The sequence below is a fragment of the Crocodylus siamensis genome, chromosome 5 (assembly GCF_052110815.1).
Source record: "Crocodylus siamensis isolate JL-2025a chromosome 5, ASM5211081v1, whole genome shotgun sequence".
Classification (NCBI taxonomy): domain Eukaryota; kingdom Metazoa; phylum Chordata; order Crocodylia; family Crocodylidae; genus Crocodylus; species Crocodylus siamensis.
Genome location: NC_143399.1, coordinates 5,837,603 through 5,856,411, shown reverse-complemented (window position 1 = coordinate 5,856,411; position 18,809 = coordinate 5,837,603). Strand labels below are relative to the sequence as shown.

The following is an 18,809-nucleotide window of genomic DNA, read 5'->3' as shown; positions in this document are numbered from 1 at the left end:
TTTGCCCTGTTTGCGGCAGAGCAAGGAGAAGCGAAGCTCCAGCATGCAAGGGATTATTTGTAATGTCTTTTGGGAGGTCTAAGTCATCTAACCCCAGCAGTCTTCTTTGCCCAAGTGCAGGGGGGCTGGACCCGGTCCCTTGCAGCCCCTAACCTCTATGAATCCAGAACTTGTGGTCCCCCACAGCCTGCTTCTTTAAAATCCAGCCAGTGTGGCCAACGTCATCATTTCACACCTGGAGATGTTAAGGCCAGATGTGACTGTTAGATCGTCTAGTCTCACCTATCCCACTTCATTCGAAGACCACCTAAAAGACTACTTAGACGAAACGTCATTCCCCAAAACTGAAATGTGTCACAGACAAAGAACAGGCCTGACCAAAGTGGACCCAGTGCCTGAGGCTCCTGGCATGGACGGGACGGGATTAGGTGAGATATGCCCACCTGAGCTGAGCAAACACACCCTGACCCAGACCATGACGTTGCTAATCTGAATCCGACATGACAACGTGGACATGGAGTCATATTTGCTCTGGATCTCAGACTACACTCTTCACATCCCTATATAACCACCCCAAAAAGGACCCACTTAAAATATAGCTGCATCAATGGGTCCTGTCTGAACGTGGGCCCCACAGAGTGGGCTTATGGGTGATTTCAGTTCCTTTAAAACAAAGGGATGCCTTGAAAATAGACGCTGCTTGACTGTGTGCCCGCCCCCGGGGCAGCACGCGTCGTCTCGGCTCACGGACGGCCCTATAATGGAATAGCAGAGTTTGCATTATAAGACTGATATACCCTATAGGGATCTGCTGCAGACTCATGTCTAGCCCCTTGCACTGTGCTAAAAATGCCAAGTGCTGGTGCAATGGCACTATTCGAGCTGGCTTTACTTGGAGAGGAATAGGCCCAGGCTGACACCAGGGTGGCAAACAGCTCAGAAATTGTACTACAAAGCTTGTCATGACATTTGTTCCTTTCCATAAAGCCCCAAGTCCAGGAAGCCTGTGATTTATGTGAGCTTCTCAGGGCCCCCTTTTTTTTTTATTATTATTATTTGTAAAGTCTCTTGTCTTTATGGTGGCGGAGAAAAAAAGAACTGCATGACTCAAGCGTCCCTTAGAGGCTCAGCAAGCAGAAGGTAAAAAGAAAATCCAAATGTTGTCATCTTTTCAAAGCCTGGCTGCATTTCAGGTGACCTCTGAAGTGCTACAGGCCTGAATCATGAGTTTACGCACTGGGAATGGATGTGCCGGCTAATAACGGATTCATGAACCAAATATGCATGGTGTCTGTAAACGGTGACGTCTTCCCAGTCTCAGTACTTACGTTCCACTCGAAGCCCCCGACAGCAAGACCCCCGGCCGCCCCCGTGCCTGCCAGGCCGATGAACAGCCCGCTGCCCACGTTGCTTGACATCAGAGATGCTCCGATCTGAAACGCAAGGGGTGGCACAGAAAAGAGGCACTTCAAGCAGCTTCAAAGAAGCAGACACCCAAGCCCTTCCCGGGGCAAGGGGGCTACTGGGGAGATTCCTCTGGAAATCCTGGAGACTGAACCAGGGGCTTAGATGTGACAGTGAGAGATGCAGCAGCATTTCCATAGGCAGGCAGAGTGATGAGTGCAGGGATCCTAGTTTTCTCCATTTAAAAAAAAATCAAAAAAAAAAATCCCATTTTCAGATGAAAACAAGTAACCCCAAATCCATTTATTTTTTGGTGATTAAAATGAAACTCCACTAATAGCTAGATATATGCACAGCAGGGTTTCACTTTAATCATGGAAAACTGAGTTTGAGGGTTACTTTTTAAAATCCAAAATTTGAAGGTTTTTTAATTTTTTTTTTTCTTTTATCAGAGAAAAACGGGATCCCTGGTGATCAGGACTGAGAACAACTCAGGATCGGGGCCATGTGAAACAAGCACTGCTTCCTTTACACAAGGTATGCACATACATCACAGTGGGCCCTGCTTATGGCTAACTCAGCTCTGCCGGCGCTCCATTAATAGGGAAGCAATGAATCTCCTTTGGCATTGAATATCCCCCTCCCTAAGTACCGATGCAGGCTGTCGTGCCCACCTCTAACACCACCCATCCTGTGGGCTCTTGCTTCTGCTCCTTGAAATCCTTTCCCATTTATCACCTCCAAATGGGTCCTTGTTTGGGAGGCTCTGATGCAATTAATTTAGCAAAAACTAAGATTCCTCCAGCCCCAGCAAGGATCCCATAGTCCCCGCCTGCGACTCCCGTTCCAGCATCAGCTCTGCAGTGTTTGGGAAGGGAAGAGGGAGCAAACTGCACCTTTAAACCCTCCCTCCCTACCCCATTGCCAGTCCAATCTGTGCGTGCTCCTCTGTCCCATGGAAACCCCATAGCTGGGGGACGGTGCCGTGGGTGTTTGAGCCACCCTACTGTGAGAGAGGACAAAGTCTCAGCCAGAAGAAGGGGAAGCAGAACAGCTCAGGAGGTCCCTAAAAGCTCAGCCTTGAAACAAAGACCAAAAGAAAAGAAGCCCTGTATCTTTAATCTTGTTATTTTAAAGAAAATCTTGTGACTCTCAAGGGCCTGGCTCTTTGAGCTCTGAGCACTCAGATTTGACACTCCTGCCAAATTACCGGATCCGGGAAAGAAGCATCCAGTCTCTTTGTACACGGTAGGTCTGGTCTGGCCTAGACGAAAGGAGGCTTGACAGCCGCTGAAGTGCTTGGGCTCCACGACTTGGCTCAAATGCGCTGTTTATCATTATTGCCATCGCGTTCGGGACCAGGGGCCTGATTCTGCACCACCTCCATGCTAATCAGGAGGCACCATAGTCATAGAATCAGGCCCTAATTGGGGCCAAAGCACCTGCGGTCAGCACTAGGATGAGCCAACGTCACATCCACGGGGCAGTGGCCTTACGTCTTCATTGGGGTCCTTATCTCCTGGCATCAGAGAAGTGGCGGGCCTTCATGTTTCCGGACAGATAACCCAAGGGGCACGAGTACAAAGAGTCATTTTGCAGCTGTTGCACAAACCAAACAGGCCTCCCAGGCCATTTGCAGCCTCAGTCTTGACCGGGACCAAAACATGCCATTTCCCTGCCTGGTTCTGGAAGTACCATGTAGAGTCGTGTTTCTCAGCCTCTGAAGTAGCAAGTACCCCCTAACTTCTGAAAATGTTAATAAGTGCCCCAACATTCAATTTTCCAGGAGATTTTATATTTCCAGACTAATGGGTGCCATATGTTGGAAGAAGGGCTGTGCATATAAGGCCGTGCTATGACAGATGTCTGCTCCGGTGTGGGTAGGGTTGCAACCTAGTATACCAGGGGTGCACAACTTGAGGTGATGCTGGCCAAAGCTAGGATGGATGAACACCAAATTATTACTGGGGAATTCAATTTTTTAATTGCACCAAATGTTTTGCGATAGTTTTGAGAGGAAAAGAGGGCGAGAGAGAGAGAGCGTTGGGGTACCTGTGTACCCCCTGCCTGTGTCTCGCGTACCCCCAGGGGTACACGTACCACAGGTTGAGAAACCATGATGTAGAGCATTAACCTTTGGTTTTGCTCAAAAGCAAAAGGGGCTGTGTTTAAGAGTCAGCAATTTCCATGAGAGCCACTGGGGGTGCATTTATAACCTGAAAGAAACCCAGTGCTTGTCTATAGGCAAATATTTACATTCCTGGTCACCCACGTGAGCCCCTCGCCTGCTCAAGAAATGACTATTTGCAAGGAATGTGGAGCAGGGCTTAAAGAAACAGGTGACCCTTGGTACGTGCCGGTCCAGAAACCCACGGAAAGAAAACTGTGGTTGTCTGGGAAATGCTAATGTCCCGGTTAATTTTAACACCACGCAAATCAGGGCGTGATGCTCTCTTAACTGGATGAAAGCAAGGTCCAGGGCTCTTCACCCAGGACAGACCACCTTCAGCTTTAATGACCACTGTCATTTGGCAGAAGGCCAGGCAGGGTAGCACCTTGTAGACTAACTCATCCATGCACTTCTCTGGTCTCCAGCCTGCTTTGTCAGATACAACAGAAGTCCATTCATAGCATCTGAAGTAGGCTGGAGCTTACAAAAGCTCATGCCTCTTCAAACAAGTTAGTCCCCAAGGTGAACCCTGCTCTGCTTTCCGCCTGACCTGAGACTAAGGTGGCTAACCACCACTTCCATTTGGGACAAAACTTCAGCAAGGCTGAAATCCAACCTGGGCTTTGGTTGACTTCCATGGATTTACCCAAATGAGGACTCTGGCCCTGGGTCTCCAAAGCCTTGGCTTCCCTCCGAGGGAAAGTTTGCTTTCCAGCCACAGATTGCCAGAGCAGCAGATCTCGACAATACGGTGGTGCTGAGCTGTGAGCAAAGAGTAATGGAGTTTGACCCACTTCTCACCTTCCAAGCTAGTTAAAATATGAATATTGCATGAAGCCAGCAGCCTTGGCCGGATGAACACTGCCAGAAGCTTTGCTTTTCCCTCTAAGTAAACTGCTGATTAAAAATCTGGCAGCTGTAATGGGAGCTCATATCTTGGGTAAACACAGTGCCTCCCAAGAAATGCAAATGCCTTCTCTAATATGTACATCCAGCTGGATCAGATGTATACAGGAGATGCATAGCACTGACACAGCCCCGTTATTATTTGCATTTATTCTCACTGCATTTATGTCCAACCTGCAAGCAACACTACCTCCCTACAAAAAAGCATCTGTGAGTCATGGAAAGGGTGGTCTGTGGGTGCCACAGCTTGTCAGTAGGCTCAAGGCATGGTGTCCATTTGACCCCGCAAGTTGGAGACCTGCTCAGACCCTATTCCAGTCCCCGGTAAAAGCAAAGATGAGTTTTCTGCATTATACTCTTGATTACACCCATGGAAATCAGGAGCAACATTATCAGACTCAAGGAAGATGCACCCAAATGGTCAGTGAGAGGCTCGGTGTATAGGCCTGACTCTGACTTCACTTACAGTATGGCCACCTAAGTTATTCTTGTACAGCAGTGTGAATTCACAGCATGCTGGCATCTCTACACTCACTCCTCCTATGGACACTTTCAGAGCAAGGTATCTTACTCTGCTTTCAAAGTGGAGTGACTCCCCATGGGGAGTTAGTATAGAGTAGTTAGTAGGCTATAAATCCCCAGACTACTTCTCTGCTTCATATAAGACAAGCACTAAGATTGATTCCACCCTAAATTCATCCAGTGGCTTCAGTGGACTTAACTTTGGACTGCAAGTAGTATAAAAAAGCAAAAGGCTTTGGCCAAAATCTTGAACTTTGGCTGCCTGGAGTCAGGCACCTAAATCTATAATGAGGTATGGGTATCCATCTACTTTTAGGACACCTGTAACCCTCACCTTAGTCAGGGAGATAGTAAGCTCAGTGCCTCTGGAAAATTTGGGCCACATGTAAGTTATGTCCTGAATAAGGCTTCAGAGCCTGACTGTAAACTCTCTGCTACATTTCCAATGTCAAAGGCACCTGGCTGTGGGATGGGAATTTTGGGAATGGGCACTCGAGTTTCTCATATTGGGTTGAAGAAGAAAAAAACCCAAACCTGTCACCAGCTGGAAATGTTGCTTGGGCTACCCCTTCGTTAAACTGGTGAGGTATTAAGATTTTGTCTGATCTCAGCAGCTCTGGTAGGATGTGAAAACCCACTTTGGCACTCCAGACCCAAACCAGTTAGAGTTTTGTAACTCAACACTGGGCGCGTTTACACGTGCTGACTGAATGTGCATTAGCCTAAATAATGTGCATTAAGGACGCGTGTCTACATATGCGCACCCTTACTGTGCTTTAAAAATGGAGAATTTAAGCTATTCACGCCAAAATTTGACACCTGAAAATACAGGTATCAAATTTAGGCTTACATAGTTAAAGTGCATTAGCGAATGTAGACGCGTTACAGCACGCTAACACCGTGTGTGAAGACTGACTTGGGACTAACTGTGCATGTGTGTACCAGCTTTAGTCCCGAGTTGGTACACACACAGCGTTAATGCACTTTAATGCCTGCACATGTAGACGTGTGCCTAAACCTGCTTAATGCTCCTTAAGCTAAGGCACATTCAATCTAGGCACGCTTAAATGCATGTGTAGACATGCCCATTGATACCTTGAAGGAGAGAGAACATAACTGCCCCGTTGCCTCCAGCCCGTGCTGGTAGCTAGATGGGACTGTTTAGCCTCATAAGGAGCTCCATGAGAGGGGACAGGACTGTATTGTACCACCGCTGGATGCAACAACAGTTGGGATGATGTAGCTGGAGATGGTCTGGCTTTGATCAGGGGGTTGGACTAGATGTGACCCTCTTTTTCTACGAGTCTATGATTGTTGCAGGGCTGACTTAGACGGGAGCATGCCACTACTGAAATCAATGGGTGCTCAACACTTCTGAGACTGAAACCCATGGCAGGGTTGCACCCATGGCATCTCAGGCTGAGGACCCAAAAGCAGGAGCAGGAGAAAGCAGAGGCTTTTGATTTAAGGCCCTTGCTCAAAGCCAGGCAGTGAATCAGGAGAACCTCGCTAGCCCCCTTGCCTGCTTTCTGACTGTGTGACCTCCTGGCGTGATGTGGTCTCCAGATGCAAGGAGAAATAAAGACACTGAGGATGCTGGGGGAAAAAAAGCCTGTTTCCTTTTAACTTCTTTTAAATCTTCCACCTTCTAGTTAGAGAAACATTGGCCCAAGCTCTTCCCTAAACGTCACTCGGGAGAAACAGGAGCACAAAGCACATTAACGGAATAACAGGTTTTATATATATGTATGAGTCTCTGATGGAAGAGGCTGAAATTTTAGCCTAGAGGATTTATAAGCAGTGTACACCCAGAGAAAAAAAAGTTTTGGTTGAAAACTGTATGCCGTTCCCAATGACTCACCGGAGAGATATACAGCTGTATATTTTGTGATAGGGTGAAAAGGGTATTTATTCCTGTGACACTTTTATTCCTTTAAAACTTTAAATTATTTTTATATGTGCCTTTCTTTCCCAAGAAAATGTGCCCTTCAGTAAGTTTATTCCTTCCTAGTGAATCATTCCAGAGATTTATATTTCTGTGGTTTGGAGCTGAGTTTTAATCCTCAGCCAGTTAGTCCATAATGGAGACTTTTACCCTGTACAGAGAGCGCAGAGATGAAGGGCCGTACTGTGGGATCCTTTTCGGTTGAGTCTCTAAGCGCTTTTGACTGTGCTGCACGCTCCTGCCTCTTTGACGGCTCTCCTGGCGGGGCTGCAACCATACGTGAACTGAGCAAGCAGAGGTTTTCAATCTCGCTGCTAGTGAGCAGGTGGGTCTTCCTCAGGCGTCGCTATGAGCCCTCCAGCCAAGAAAGGGGCAGGAGACTGAACTGTCCTTTTATACCTAGTAGCTCAGGGCTGCGGACCGTTTGGCGCAGACATGCAATCTGCAAGACTTGTACAATATACAAGAAGCTTTTTCAAAACATGGCTGTAGCTCAACTACGCAGATCTATGGTGGAGGGACTGCCCTTGCTAGGTCTGTCTCCAAACCTCTCTGTCTAGTGATTAGGTTCAGTTAAAACACCTTTTGAGAACAACAGCAACAAATAATGCATCAGACTCACCGGCCCCCACGTCATGGACCGGCCAGCCAGGAAATAGCCTCCGACAGTCCCCCGACTTGCCCGTACAGACGACTGAAATACAGAAGGGCGTTAAATGCTTTCCGCCCTGTCCCTATTCAAAACATAGACCCCACCTCCATCTAGTCGACCCCGGGACCTTCAAGTCATCCTGCCAGCAGCGTGCCAGTCATCCCCCTTCTACCCTTCCCAGGTGCTGCTGGAGTTGACAGACGCTCCCCATCCGGGACATCGCCGTGACTCTGCTTTGGGAAGGTTTAATAAGTGGCTTTGAGATGCCATTCACAGGTGACGACGATGATGATTCAAAAAAAGGGGGAGTTAATGTATTGATGTACCAGTCTGGCGTAATGAAACTCCACGTGCTATTGCATCCATTTCTGTGATGTCAGGGATCTCACCATCTCGGAAAACCCCGGTTGGGGCACAGGATTGTAGTGGGGTAAACTGGAGCCTCCCCACCCTAAGGGTGGATGAGGGCAGGGTTTGGGCCTTGGGAGGGTTGATTCTTTCAAGGTTTCCCATCATAGGTGAGATGATTTCTTCACCACCCCCACGAAAGCTGCAGGGTGTCTCCTACATATGTTCAGCCAGCGTTGCTGGGCAGTGGGTGTAGAAGTGCTTCCTGTCAATACAAGCTAAGGGCTCCTCAAGTCTCACCCAACCCTGGCAGACGCTCTCACAGGTTGGCACAATACCAGACCCTGAAGTCCTCAAAAAGCCAGCACTGCTCCGAGGCTGTATGCGCAGCAGGGCAGCCACCCGTGCATGGAGAAGCCTAAAGGTTTGACCCAGGCTTTTACAGACTGCTTCTCCCCACACATAACCAGGTGGCCCGGCTGGGTAGTTGCTACCACTGGATGGATTAAAGAGGCTTCTGCATGTGTGCAATGACCTTCCGACGAGTGTGCGTGTTGGGGCTTCCCCAGCAAGATCGCCGTGCCCCTCCGCCAACTAGGCCATGGGAAGGGAAATAAGAGAGTTCCCATTCAGCCCATTTCTCTTCTCGCTCCCTCCAAGTAACCCAGATTTCCCATACGGCGTCAGGCCTCTTGTCTCCACTCCATTATAGGTTCCTTATCAAGGCTGGCAGTGATAATGAACCTACGGGTGGGTGCAAACCACCCACTGAATAAATCTAGCGTGCAGAGATTGGCAAGGATGGCAGCCGGATTACCCCCTTGAAAGGTGCATGGGGTGGGGGAAAGCTCCTGGAAACATCTCGACCCCCCACAGATCTGGGGAAGGCCCACTCCTTCTGGCCTGACATACACAGCATGCACAAATAGAGACAAGGCATTTCTAAGCAAGTACCTTTGTACACAAGAGAGGCATAGAGCTGATTAAATGCGCTCGCTCGCTCTCTTTTTTTGTTTATAGACTGAAGCAACCGTTCAGCTCCTGAACTCACCCATATCCCGACGGCAAGGACAAAGACGAAGTAAATGACGACGACCACGATGTCTATAGCCCCGATGGTCAAGGTCTTCTCGGGATGGCTGGGCAGCTCCGTGGCAATCGGGGTGGGCTGGCTCATGGCTGTGAACGCACTGCTGATTACCTCTCTCTCACGCTGGACTTTGGGGCACGTTTTCCTTCATTACTTCCCTTTAATAATTAACAGGTTGGAGAAGGCGTCAGCTGGGATGGAGCAATGTGCTCGGTCAATACTAAAGTTTGGGACGAGCTAACAGCTGCAGGGGGTCCCCGAGCGGAGCGTGAATGGGCATTTTGGACCTAACTCCCACGATCCATCTCCGAATCTCGGATTCAGTCTGACTCGTGCCTCCTGCTAGCACACAGGGGTGTTGTGAGGGCAAATGCAAGTCCAAGATTGAGGGCCAGAAGATACTACAGCCAGGGGTGTGATAAAAGGAGCTGAGAAAAGCATTTCTCCTCCCTGCCACCACCTCAGTGTCAAATCTTGGAAGCACCGGAGCCAGCAGCTGTCCCTTGCTAAATCTGTTTTGGACAGCTGTGCACAGGAACAGCCTAGGGGCTGGTCCCTAGAGCATGCCTTTAGCTTGAATAAAGGTTTTGCCTGGGTGAGACCTGAGGAGTAAGAGGCTGAGAAGCTCAGGGTTTAGAGCAGGCACGCACCCCAGTCCCTGCGCTGACTGCAGCTTGCGTAGATAGCCCCAAGCTCGCTTCATGCCGGCTGACGGCAGCGTGGGCTGAAAAGCACGCCAGAAGAGCTGCATCAGTACGTGGGCAGTCAGCCAATATGCCGAGCTGTGGGCTGCTGCAGCTCTATTTCCGTCGGCGCTTGGACCATTTACTTTAAAGCCAGCTCAGGGACATCTCCGTCACCTGCAGTCGCACCCAGTGGTGCTAATGGACCCTCAGCCATGACCCTTAGATATTTACCCTATTCAAAGTTTAAGGAAACATCTGTGTTGCATACAAGCTAAGAAGGCATCTACACTGCAAATACAATGGGGGCTGTCTTACAGGCACCCCACCTACCTGCTTGTGCATGCCAAACTCAGAAATAAGCTCATGAATGTGCCCTGGGGCAGTAGGGGCATCTCTTGAGACCTCTGTACTTGATGGGGAGGGGGGGAAAGAGACCCCCGGAGTCTAGCAAACTTGGCCTAGGTACCTGATGGGAACAGGCCTCTTCCCAAAGGATTTAAGGAGGCTTCAGCAACTATGAAGGATGCTTGGGATTTGGTCTGAAATTGCCAGTGCTACCTGTCCCCTCCCAAACTGACCGGGAATATCCTTGAAAAGGACCTCTCTCCTAGCACCGCAGCAGGTTCACTTTCAATCTGAGATGGAACCAAGAAGTACGGAAAGGCTTAATAATTAAAGGTATTGGTGGGGAAAAGTGGTCTGAAGTTCCTTAAACCTTAAAAGAAAAGATGTTACCTCCTAGGGAAGAGCTGGATGAGAGCCCTGATTGCATGTAAATCAAGTGCATGCTCAACATCCTTCAGGTCCCTAGGATGGGCTATCAAACATCTGGCACACAAGCAGTTAAGCCCACCTGGCTGAATCCTGCTGCCAAATTCAGAGAATGATGTGGCTAATAGTAGTGAAGAGATTAAAGGGGGACTTATATGTGGCTGGAAGGATGACGCACATGGAGGGAAAGGCCAGGTTTATCGTCACTGTATCCCAATATAGTTTTACTGCTGTTTTATGAAGCCAGCTGTATGAGCTGCATGCATGAGAACAGCTGAGATGCGTGCTCAGTCCAGGAGAAAGAAAATGAAACAGCTTCTCTGCTCCGTGCTGAAATTTCTTGTGGAGATGTGAAGTCCTTCCTGAGCAACATCATCTAAACTGGTCTGTAGAGGAGAAAGGGTCTACTGTGCATGGGCATGAAGGAAGAGGAAGGACACCTTCCCACCTCTTCGCCTAAGGCATCTGGTCACCTATGGTGGATTGCATTGAGGTGGTAATAACGTGAAAGCAAAGGTGAATTTTATAACTGGGAAAGGTCTGAATCAGGTGCCACCCCCTGAGCAAAACCAGCAGGCAAAGAAAAGGAGCTCAGCATGTACAGTTATCTCCCCAACCCAGCTGAATCTGCAGCCACGAATCAAGGAGGTAGCGTGCCATCTCCTGAGCTGTGAACCAATCTCCTGATTTAGAGCAACTCCTTTCCAGCCCCGCGTCCTCACGACTCACAATTTTTTGCATGCCTGGGGCTGATATAACCCTGCTGGCATCGCTCTGAGCTTTTGCCGTGCAGGTCCTGAGGGCACATTTGAAGCAGCCACCCAGGATCCAGGCCTAGATTTGGGGGCGGGAAGGATTAAATGAAAAGAAGAGGACAACTTTGCGTGGTGTTTCTTTGCACTGTAAGTGGGGAGAATGAAAACTTAGCAGGGAGTTCAGGCGGCGCCTTTTCCGACAGGGCGCAGTGACACCTGGTGGGTGAATCAGGGAAGAAAACACGGGCCTGAACGTGCCCGGCACCTGGATGGCTTGCCTTCCTCCCTTTGGAAGCAAAGAGCTGCCTCGGCTGAATCACCCGAGCGCACGAGCTGCAAGCCCAAGGGCCTGGCTGCTTGCAGGCATTAAAGATCCTGCAGCCCTCGCTGCAGGAGGAGCTCCCTGTTCTGGCCAAATTGCAGTTTGCATGATCACGTCCTGTCTCTTTGATTCCCGGCCGCAGATCCAGCTGGGTTTGGGGAACGGCTTTCATCCCTGCCTGGCAGCTGGGTGGGATTCCTGTGGGCTGCAAAAATTAAAAAAAACCCTGCTGCAGACCTGGCTGCATCTCAGCAGCGGGGAAGGGAGCGGGATGCTTGAAGTGAGGCCTGAGCAGCGTGCGGGACGAAGTGTTTCAGGACGAAGCCTGGCATGCGCGAGTGCATGCAGGGGGCAAAGTCCACCTCCTTATTATTATTGCCTTCTTGCAATTGCTTTTCATTTGCATAGAGGGTGAGGACCCGTGAACTCTGACCTTCCTGGTGACCTCTCCTCAACCGAAGCTGATAAATTCCAGTCCTATCAGCAGGAAATACAGCAAGGGGATAGCACAGGCAGATAAAGCGACAGGTGCGTTGCTTTTATCATGTAACTAGCTGGCACTGAAGGAGTTGAGTTGCTGGTACCCCAATTACAGGCACTGGTAGGCCCGGGAGGATGGGAGGATGAGGTGGCAGTGAGGGTGGCAGCTGTCTCAGGCCATTAGCATGGGCGGGAGAGGGAGGAAGCCACTCTGGGTTCATCTGGGACCTGGGTAATTGCTCTCAGGTGTGGCCAGCCTGAAACTCCAGTTCCACCTCTTCCTCCTGTCAGTGTTGCAGGCCACGTGGCAGGATCTGGGCCATTGCCCAGCTGCAGGACAGCCTGGCGCTCAGGAGCATGCCATACTCTCTGTCCTGCAAATCGTCAGACAACCCTGATACCATTGTCTTGGGGCTCTGCAGGGAGGTGGGGGAAAGGCACTAAAAGTTAGCAAAAGTCCAAGAGCAGCCAGTTGCTCTGCTTTGAAATGTCTCCTGCAACACCCCCACCCCCCAGCAACTCAGGGAGGACAGATGTGGGGGAACAGAGCAGATGTGGACCCATCTAACATGCTGAGAGTGGCCTTGCCCTTGACAAGGCCACTGTTGGGGAGCAGAGGGAGCAGGGTGCACGTGTGCCACACGTGTACCCCCTTACCTCAGCAGCAAAGGCAGCAGCTGCGGAGGATCCAGCGGCAGGGGCAGCAACAGCTGATTCCCCCTAAGTAAGCGGGGCAGGGAGTACAGCGCAGCTGAGGCGGATCTGGAAGGGAAGCCCTTCGGAGCCCTCAGCTCGCCCGACAGGGAGCCGCGCTCCCGAGCGGCGTGCGGGCAGGCATACCGGGGTGGGATCTAGCAGGAGCCTTTCCCCCAAGCAGGGGGGCAGCTCCGGCTAGTCCCTTGGAGTGGTATTGCTGCCACCCTGGGATCCCAGTGGGAGGGTCGGTAGGGGCAGGGCCGCTGGCACGCAGTTCTGGCCTAGCCAGAAGGCCTGATTGGCAGAGGGGTCAACCGCAGGCTTTTTAAAGCCGGCGGTTTGAAATTCCCCTGGCAGCTGGGGAGCAGTGGGAGATCTCTGGAAGCGCTGTTGTCTCTCTGACCATTGCTCCCCCACTCCAGCCAGGCAGGCCGGACAGCATTTTTAACTTACCTTGTGAGAGTTTCCAGGCGACGGTAAGACCTGGTGTGGCTTGGAGGCTCCTGGCCAGAGCTCACACTCTCATGCCTGGCCTGACCCCAAAGGTCCCGAGCTGCCGCTTTCCGTGAGCTCAGGCACCAGCCCCATTTCAAACCATCTGCCACTTGGGGTTTGCAAGCGTGCTACAGCAGAGCACCAGAGGTTCATGCCGAAGGGCCCTGCTCCATGCTCTGCTCTTGACCTGAGCAGGATTATTGCAAGAGCCCTGCATTTTCACTAGCACACATACACTTTTGCACATGCCTGCTCCCACTCAAGCCCACATGTGGGGGCACTGATACATGCCAGCATGGACGCTGGCCCTGAAATACCCATATCCAGTCGTGACAACGCTGAACTGCAAAGCATATAATGTATTGGTGTACCAGTCTGACCAGGCACAGGTGGGCACCACTGGGGGGGCTTCGGCAGAGTTGTGCCTGAGTGTATCCGGGCTGGGATGGCCTGCAGAGCTAAGCACATTGCAGTGCTCCATCAAGCCCCTAACAACTATGAAACTTTGAAAACTGGAAAGCCTACATCCCTAGCACCCCAGGACCTGTGGATTGCAAAGCTTTCCAGTGATGGCAAAGCTATGAGAGCTGGAAGGGACCTCAGGAGGTCACATCTAGTCCAACCCCCTGCTCCAAGCGGGACCAGCCCCAGTTAAATCATCCCAGCCAAGGCTTTGTCTAGCCAGGTCTTAAAAACCTCCAAGGATGGAGAGAGAGTCCATCACCTCTCTGGGTGACCTGCTCCAGCACCAAGGGGGCAGCAGGACACGATCTCCTCTTGACCCCTGCAGGCGCCTATTTTACATTCTTGGCCATGAAAGCTCCTTTCCCTTATCTTTTGCTGGGCAGATAAAATAACATCAGGTGTCATAACATTACCTGACCGGAGGAGAGCTGATCTGGAAAGGTGCTGAGCATGCCCAGGTCCTACTGACCAGAACCCTGCAGCTCTGCCTCAAGCAAAGCCCAGCTCTGGGTTTCAGGATCGAGCCCAGTATAGGTTTAGTACATCCCCCAGTATAGATCCCCCTCCACTGGTCAGAGTGAGGCCTAAAGCCCAGGCTGATCCATTGCTTCTACCTATTGCCTCTGTAAAGCCCATTAACCCAACTGCTGGAAACAGCAGGCCGGTAAAGCCGGGGCATTGCAGGTGGGTGCTTGCTGGCTCCCAGGCCAGGTGAGCCTGTTTTGGGCAGGCTGTGCTATGTATGGGGAGCACCCTTCTCCCAGGGGTGCGCTCGCCCACAGGCCCTGCACTCATCCCTTTAAATGTCAGGTTGCTATTTCAAGCCAGCATAAGCTGATTAAAAACGGATTCGTCACTCCTTTGAAGGAGGCATTTAAAGCCGTGGGGAGCTAAGCTGCGATTGCCTCGTCTTATCCCTTTCCCTACAAACAGCAGGGTTTGCAGGACTCCAGCCCTGTGGATCTGGGTTGCCATCCTCCCACGCTGACTCCCAGACACCCTGCTTCTGCTGAGCCCATGAAGCGTCCGCACCACCGAGATCGCTGAGGTTAGCACTCTGGGAAACACAGGCTGCTATTTTTTGCTATTGAATTGCACTTCCAAAATAAATCCTGTTTGTCTAAGGCTTAGTGAGAGGAGAAACCTCTCCCCAGATCCCCAGAGAAGCTTTGCTATTCCCAAAGAGTCCAACTCACCAAAGTATAATCCCTGTAAAGGAAAGATATAGGGCTAGACCCCAGCTGGCATATCTCTGTTATCTCGGCTGGCATATCTCAGTCACCATCAGTGGCACTACATTGATTCATGCTGCCCACTACAGAACTTCACTATTAACAGCCTAGCACATGAAGGTATGCAGACCAGAGTGCAGTATTGCAATGCATCAAGTGCAGAATTGCAAAGCATTAAATGCAGAACGAAACTAGGAGGCAGCATGGACCAGTCCACCAGAAAGCCAAACGGTCCCCAGCTATGCCAACAAATATACAACCAGCTTTAAGGACTTCCAAGCACTTTGCATTTACACACTTAACACCCATGACCCCGCTCACCCCATCCCCTCACCATGAAGGAAGTAAATATAAATGTGCCAGAGCCCCAGCAGGGGCAAATCACCATCCACTGCGTTCAGTGGAGTAACGTTCATTTGCTCCAAGATGCACTGAAGGATAACTGCTCTGGTTATTTCTTCTTCAACAGTTCACACCCATTTCAGCCCAGTCCCCATCCAGCATGATGCTGACTAGGAGACCCTACCTCCATCCACTGCACACCCCAGGACCTCCATGTCACCCTGCCAGCAAGGTGCCAGTCGTCGTCCTGCAAGTGGTGCCCGCCAGGGATGAACTTTGGGCCTGGGTAAATTTGCCCCACAAGCATACAATACCTCGAGCCTGTCCCTTTGTGCCTTTCTTACTGGGACTCTGTGTGTTCCCATGGCCTCCCTCCCTTCCTTTTGATTCCTGATGTGGAGGCGGGACAGCCAGGTCACTCCTCCCTGAAGACGAACCCGCCCATGAAACAACCCGTTTCCTCTGCTTTTCCTCCCCCGTGGACTGTATGACCTGAGCTCGAGCGTTGTGCCACTTGCTTTGGCTCTGAGTGCTTATGTCCATCTTGCCGACCCCTCCCAAGCCACCTACCCGGTAAAACAGTGTATTGTGCGAGAGCATCCAGCAGCGAACTTCCACCTGAGATTCAGACCGGCTGGCTGCAGAGTGCCAGCAGTTCAGCTCCTACTCCCTGGCTCGCCTTGCCATTAAGTCAACACCTCGGGCAATTAGCTGAGCAAATGTGCACTCTCTGCCTTTCCCGGGGTGGCGGCCAGGCTGAAGCTCGCAGAGAGGGGAAGCGGTAAAAATGTAACCAGGCAATGTAACCTCTATTGTTTAGGAAGGAATGAATACAAACACTATAGAAACGAAACCGAAGCCCTATAAACCAACAGAGCTCTGCTGACCTCCGCAGAGATATATGCTCATTTATTCCAACTGAAGATCTGTCCCTATTAGCTATTTTTGCCTGCCTAACCCAATCCCCCCCCTGCACTTGTGTATTATTTCCTCTCCTCTAGCTGCCACAAAGCCGCCGGGACATTTATGAAGGAAGGCTTTCCGCTCGTGTCGCTGCGGTGGGGAATGAACCCTTGAGGGATTGGAAATTAGAAGTGGCATTTCAAAGAGCACAGCTCAAAAAAGTGCTGAAGAGCAAGTGTTTCTGGGGCAAAGGATGCTCGGTTAAGTGACAGGCAATTATTTTTCAAACGGGAACGAATAAATGGACTTCCTCTATATTAGGGAGATGCTTCACGAGCGTCAGCAAATAGCTCCGGTGATAATTAGTGAAACTCTAAATGGATTGAGGGCTGGCGTATATACCGATAGCAGCACAAACAGCCGAGTGCTACAAGAGCAATGGACTTTGCCGCCTACCTAGCCTTTTCCTGGGGATTTTTTTGGGTAGCGAGAGGGAAACAGGTTGCTCTGACCCTCAGTTTCTGCTCAGCCATTACTTCCTGAGAAGTTGTCTCAAGTGGAAACTGGAGGCCAAATCTTGCCCTGCCCTGGATGTGAGGTGAAGAAGAAGGTCTTGCCTTCACAAGCTGAGTCCCCACTATGCAGCTGCTCCCATAAACGGTATCACCCAGAGAAATTCTTGCCGCTTGTTAAAATCAGCAACGATTCAGCCGAAGTTAGGCCACACAACTGAGTTCAGCATCCCTGTCTGAGGACATAGCAGGCCAGTGCAGGTTTCTTTTGGGGCATCTGTGGTCACTGGCAAGCTCGCGCCCAGGGCCCCCGAGCCCAGCATAGATCTCAGTCTAGATCTTGTGGATGAGACTTTTAGCTGGTGTTATCGCCCATCACGCCACTGGCACATGAACATCTCCTTTTTCCGCCTGTCAGCCACATCCTAACCTCAGTCCCTGGATACCGGCTACATCTTGACTATGCCCAAAAGACTGACTGCTGCTTTTCCTTGCACCCCAGTGTCAAGGAGCAACAACGCCGGGGGGCTTATGTAGGTGCAAGCCCAGGTTGAGACCGCAACCAGGCCCTGCTGACTTCAGGGATTTACTCTGCGGCAACTCTAAAACTTGGCTTTTGAATAACCTGAGTTGCACAAGCCCCCCCTCCTCCCTGTGTCCTTATGGTGGCTTCAAGCATGATGCTGAGTAGGAGAGACAAGTAGTAAGCAGACTGAGCCTTGAAAGCTTGGAGAGGCTTTAAGTGGAGCCCTTCTGGGGACCTGTCTGCCCACGGGTCGTCTCTTGTGTTGAGCTGCAATGATGGGTGTTGAGGAGTGACGGCAAGTGGGACATGGAAGAGACAGAAGCCAGGGCCAGGAGGTTGGGAGAGAGCTGCTGGCTCACTCCCTGGGCAATGAAGGGGTGGGAGAGGGGGTCAAAGGGAAGCTAGATTTGGAAGCGGACACTCGGGAGAGCGTTGAAAGGAAGAAGCTAAGGGAGCTTTAATACGGGTGACTGGCACGTTCGGGCTACAGCAGCAGGGCGTGGGACAGCCCAAGTACATATCCTAGCTAAAATAAGTGTACTTCATTGGAGACACTTGGGATGAGCTCTATAAACAAGACTTGCCATTTGTGGATTCACTCCAGATGGAGCGTGCTGCAACCGCAAATGAAAGATGCCCTCATGTGTGACCTAGAAAGCCCCTTAACCCTACAAGCCAAACACAGCTATGGGTGGGAAAAGTGTCTGTCCTGTCTCATGCCCCTCACTGAGGAAGCCTAATGATAAAATTAGGCAGAAAGGACCTAATGAGCATTTCAGCTTGAATCTGCAACAGGGGTTGACTAGAAAAAAAAAAATCATTTCAGGGCTGAGTGTATTCGTCTGGATAAAACCAAAATGGAAATAGGGACCCATCACATCATATTTGCAGAGCAACTTTTCCAACTGCAGACTAGACTTTGAAAGGCAGTATCAGCAAAGGGACAACTTTAAGTGACAAAGCAAGGACGCTGCGAAAAGAAGGATGCTGCTTTTCTTTTAATTTATTCCCTTGTGTTTAAGCACTGCAAGGACCTCAATAAGAACAAGTGTTGTTCCTGGAAGATACAATAATGTAGTGGCTGAGCTCCTGAGATGGGACAATATATTTATTTATAGCCTTCATCAGGCACTGTCAAAGAGTCACAAAACAAATGTGGGTGACAGATGAAGAGCTGGCTGTTTCACAATTTCCTTGCAGCAACACCCGGCAGGGTGGGGACGCCTCAGAAAGAAAAACAATGGGCTGGCAGTTTGATACTTTAGGATTTATGGACAAGATCTCAATTTAAAAAAGAAAAAAGAAACCTTCCACTTCTCTTTGGATCAGCCCTTCCTGAAGGGGTCTACAGGGGGACCAGAAAACCATGAAGATGTTGAAATCATAAACGCCAAGAAAGGAGCAGCAACGGAGAGGCTGGGAGGAGAAGCATTTTAGTCTGAGTGGTTATGATTTGTTGACACATTATTATTTGCCTTCAAGTCATGGCCAGGTGTTTCAATCTGTATCGTTGTCCCAGGTGCTGTGCAAACACCGGCAGGACTGTCCCTGCCCTGAGCAGCTTGCTATGGCCCTGGCTTGGCCGTA

At 50.4% G+C, this 18,809-nt stretch overlaps 1 protein-coding gene across 4 annotated transcripts in view; it reads right to left on the bottom strand.

The window, feature by feature from the left end:
* SLC5A9 (solute carrier family 5 member 9) overlaps nucleotides 1-15,598 on the bottom strand; it is a 38,010-nt gene extending 22,412 nt beyond the window's left edge. For 2 of the 4 annotated variants that reach the window (XM_090048737.1, XM_090048738.1), the window contains exons 1-3: nucleotides 8,999-9,130; nucleotides 7,570-7,641; nucleotides 1,329-1,433 (exon numbers count right to left, since the gene is read on the bottom strand). In XM_090048737.1, the coding sequence (XP_089904863.1) occupies nucleotides 1,329-1,433; nucleotides 7,570-7,641; nucleotides 8,999-9,002 (181 nt within the window). In that variant the 5' untranslated portion in view covers nucleotides 9,003-9,130. Of the gene's footprint in view, nucleotides 1-1,328; nucleotides 1,434-7,569; nucleotides 7,642-8,998; nucleotides 9,212-15,465 lie in introns of those variants that run through there. The other 2 variants (XM_090048735.1, XM_090048736.1) reach the window with 2 other exon arrangements.
* Between the last annotated feature and the right edge of the window lie 3,211 nt (nucleotides 15,599-18,809).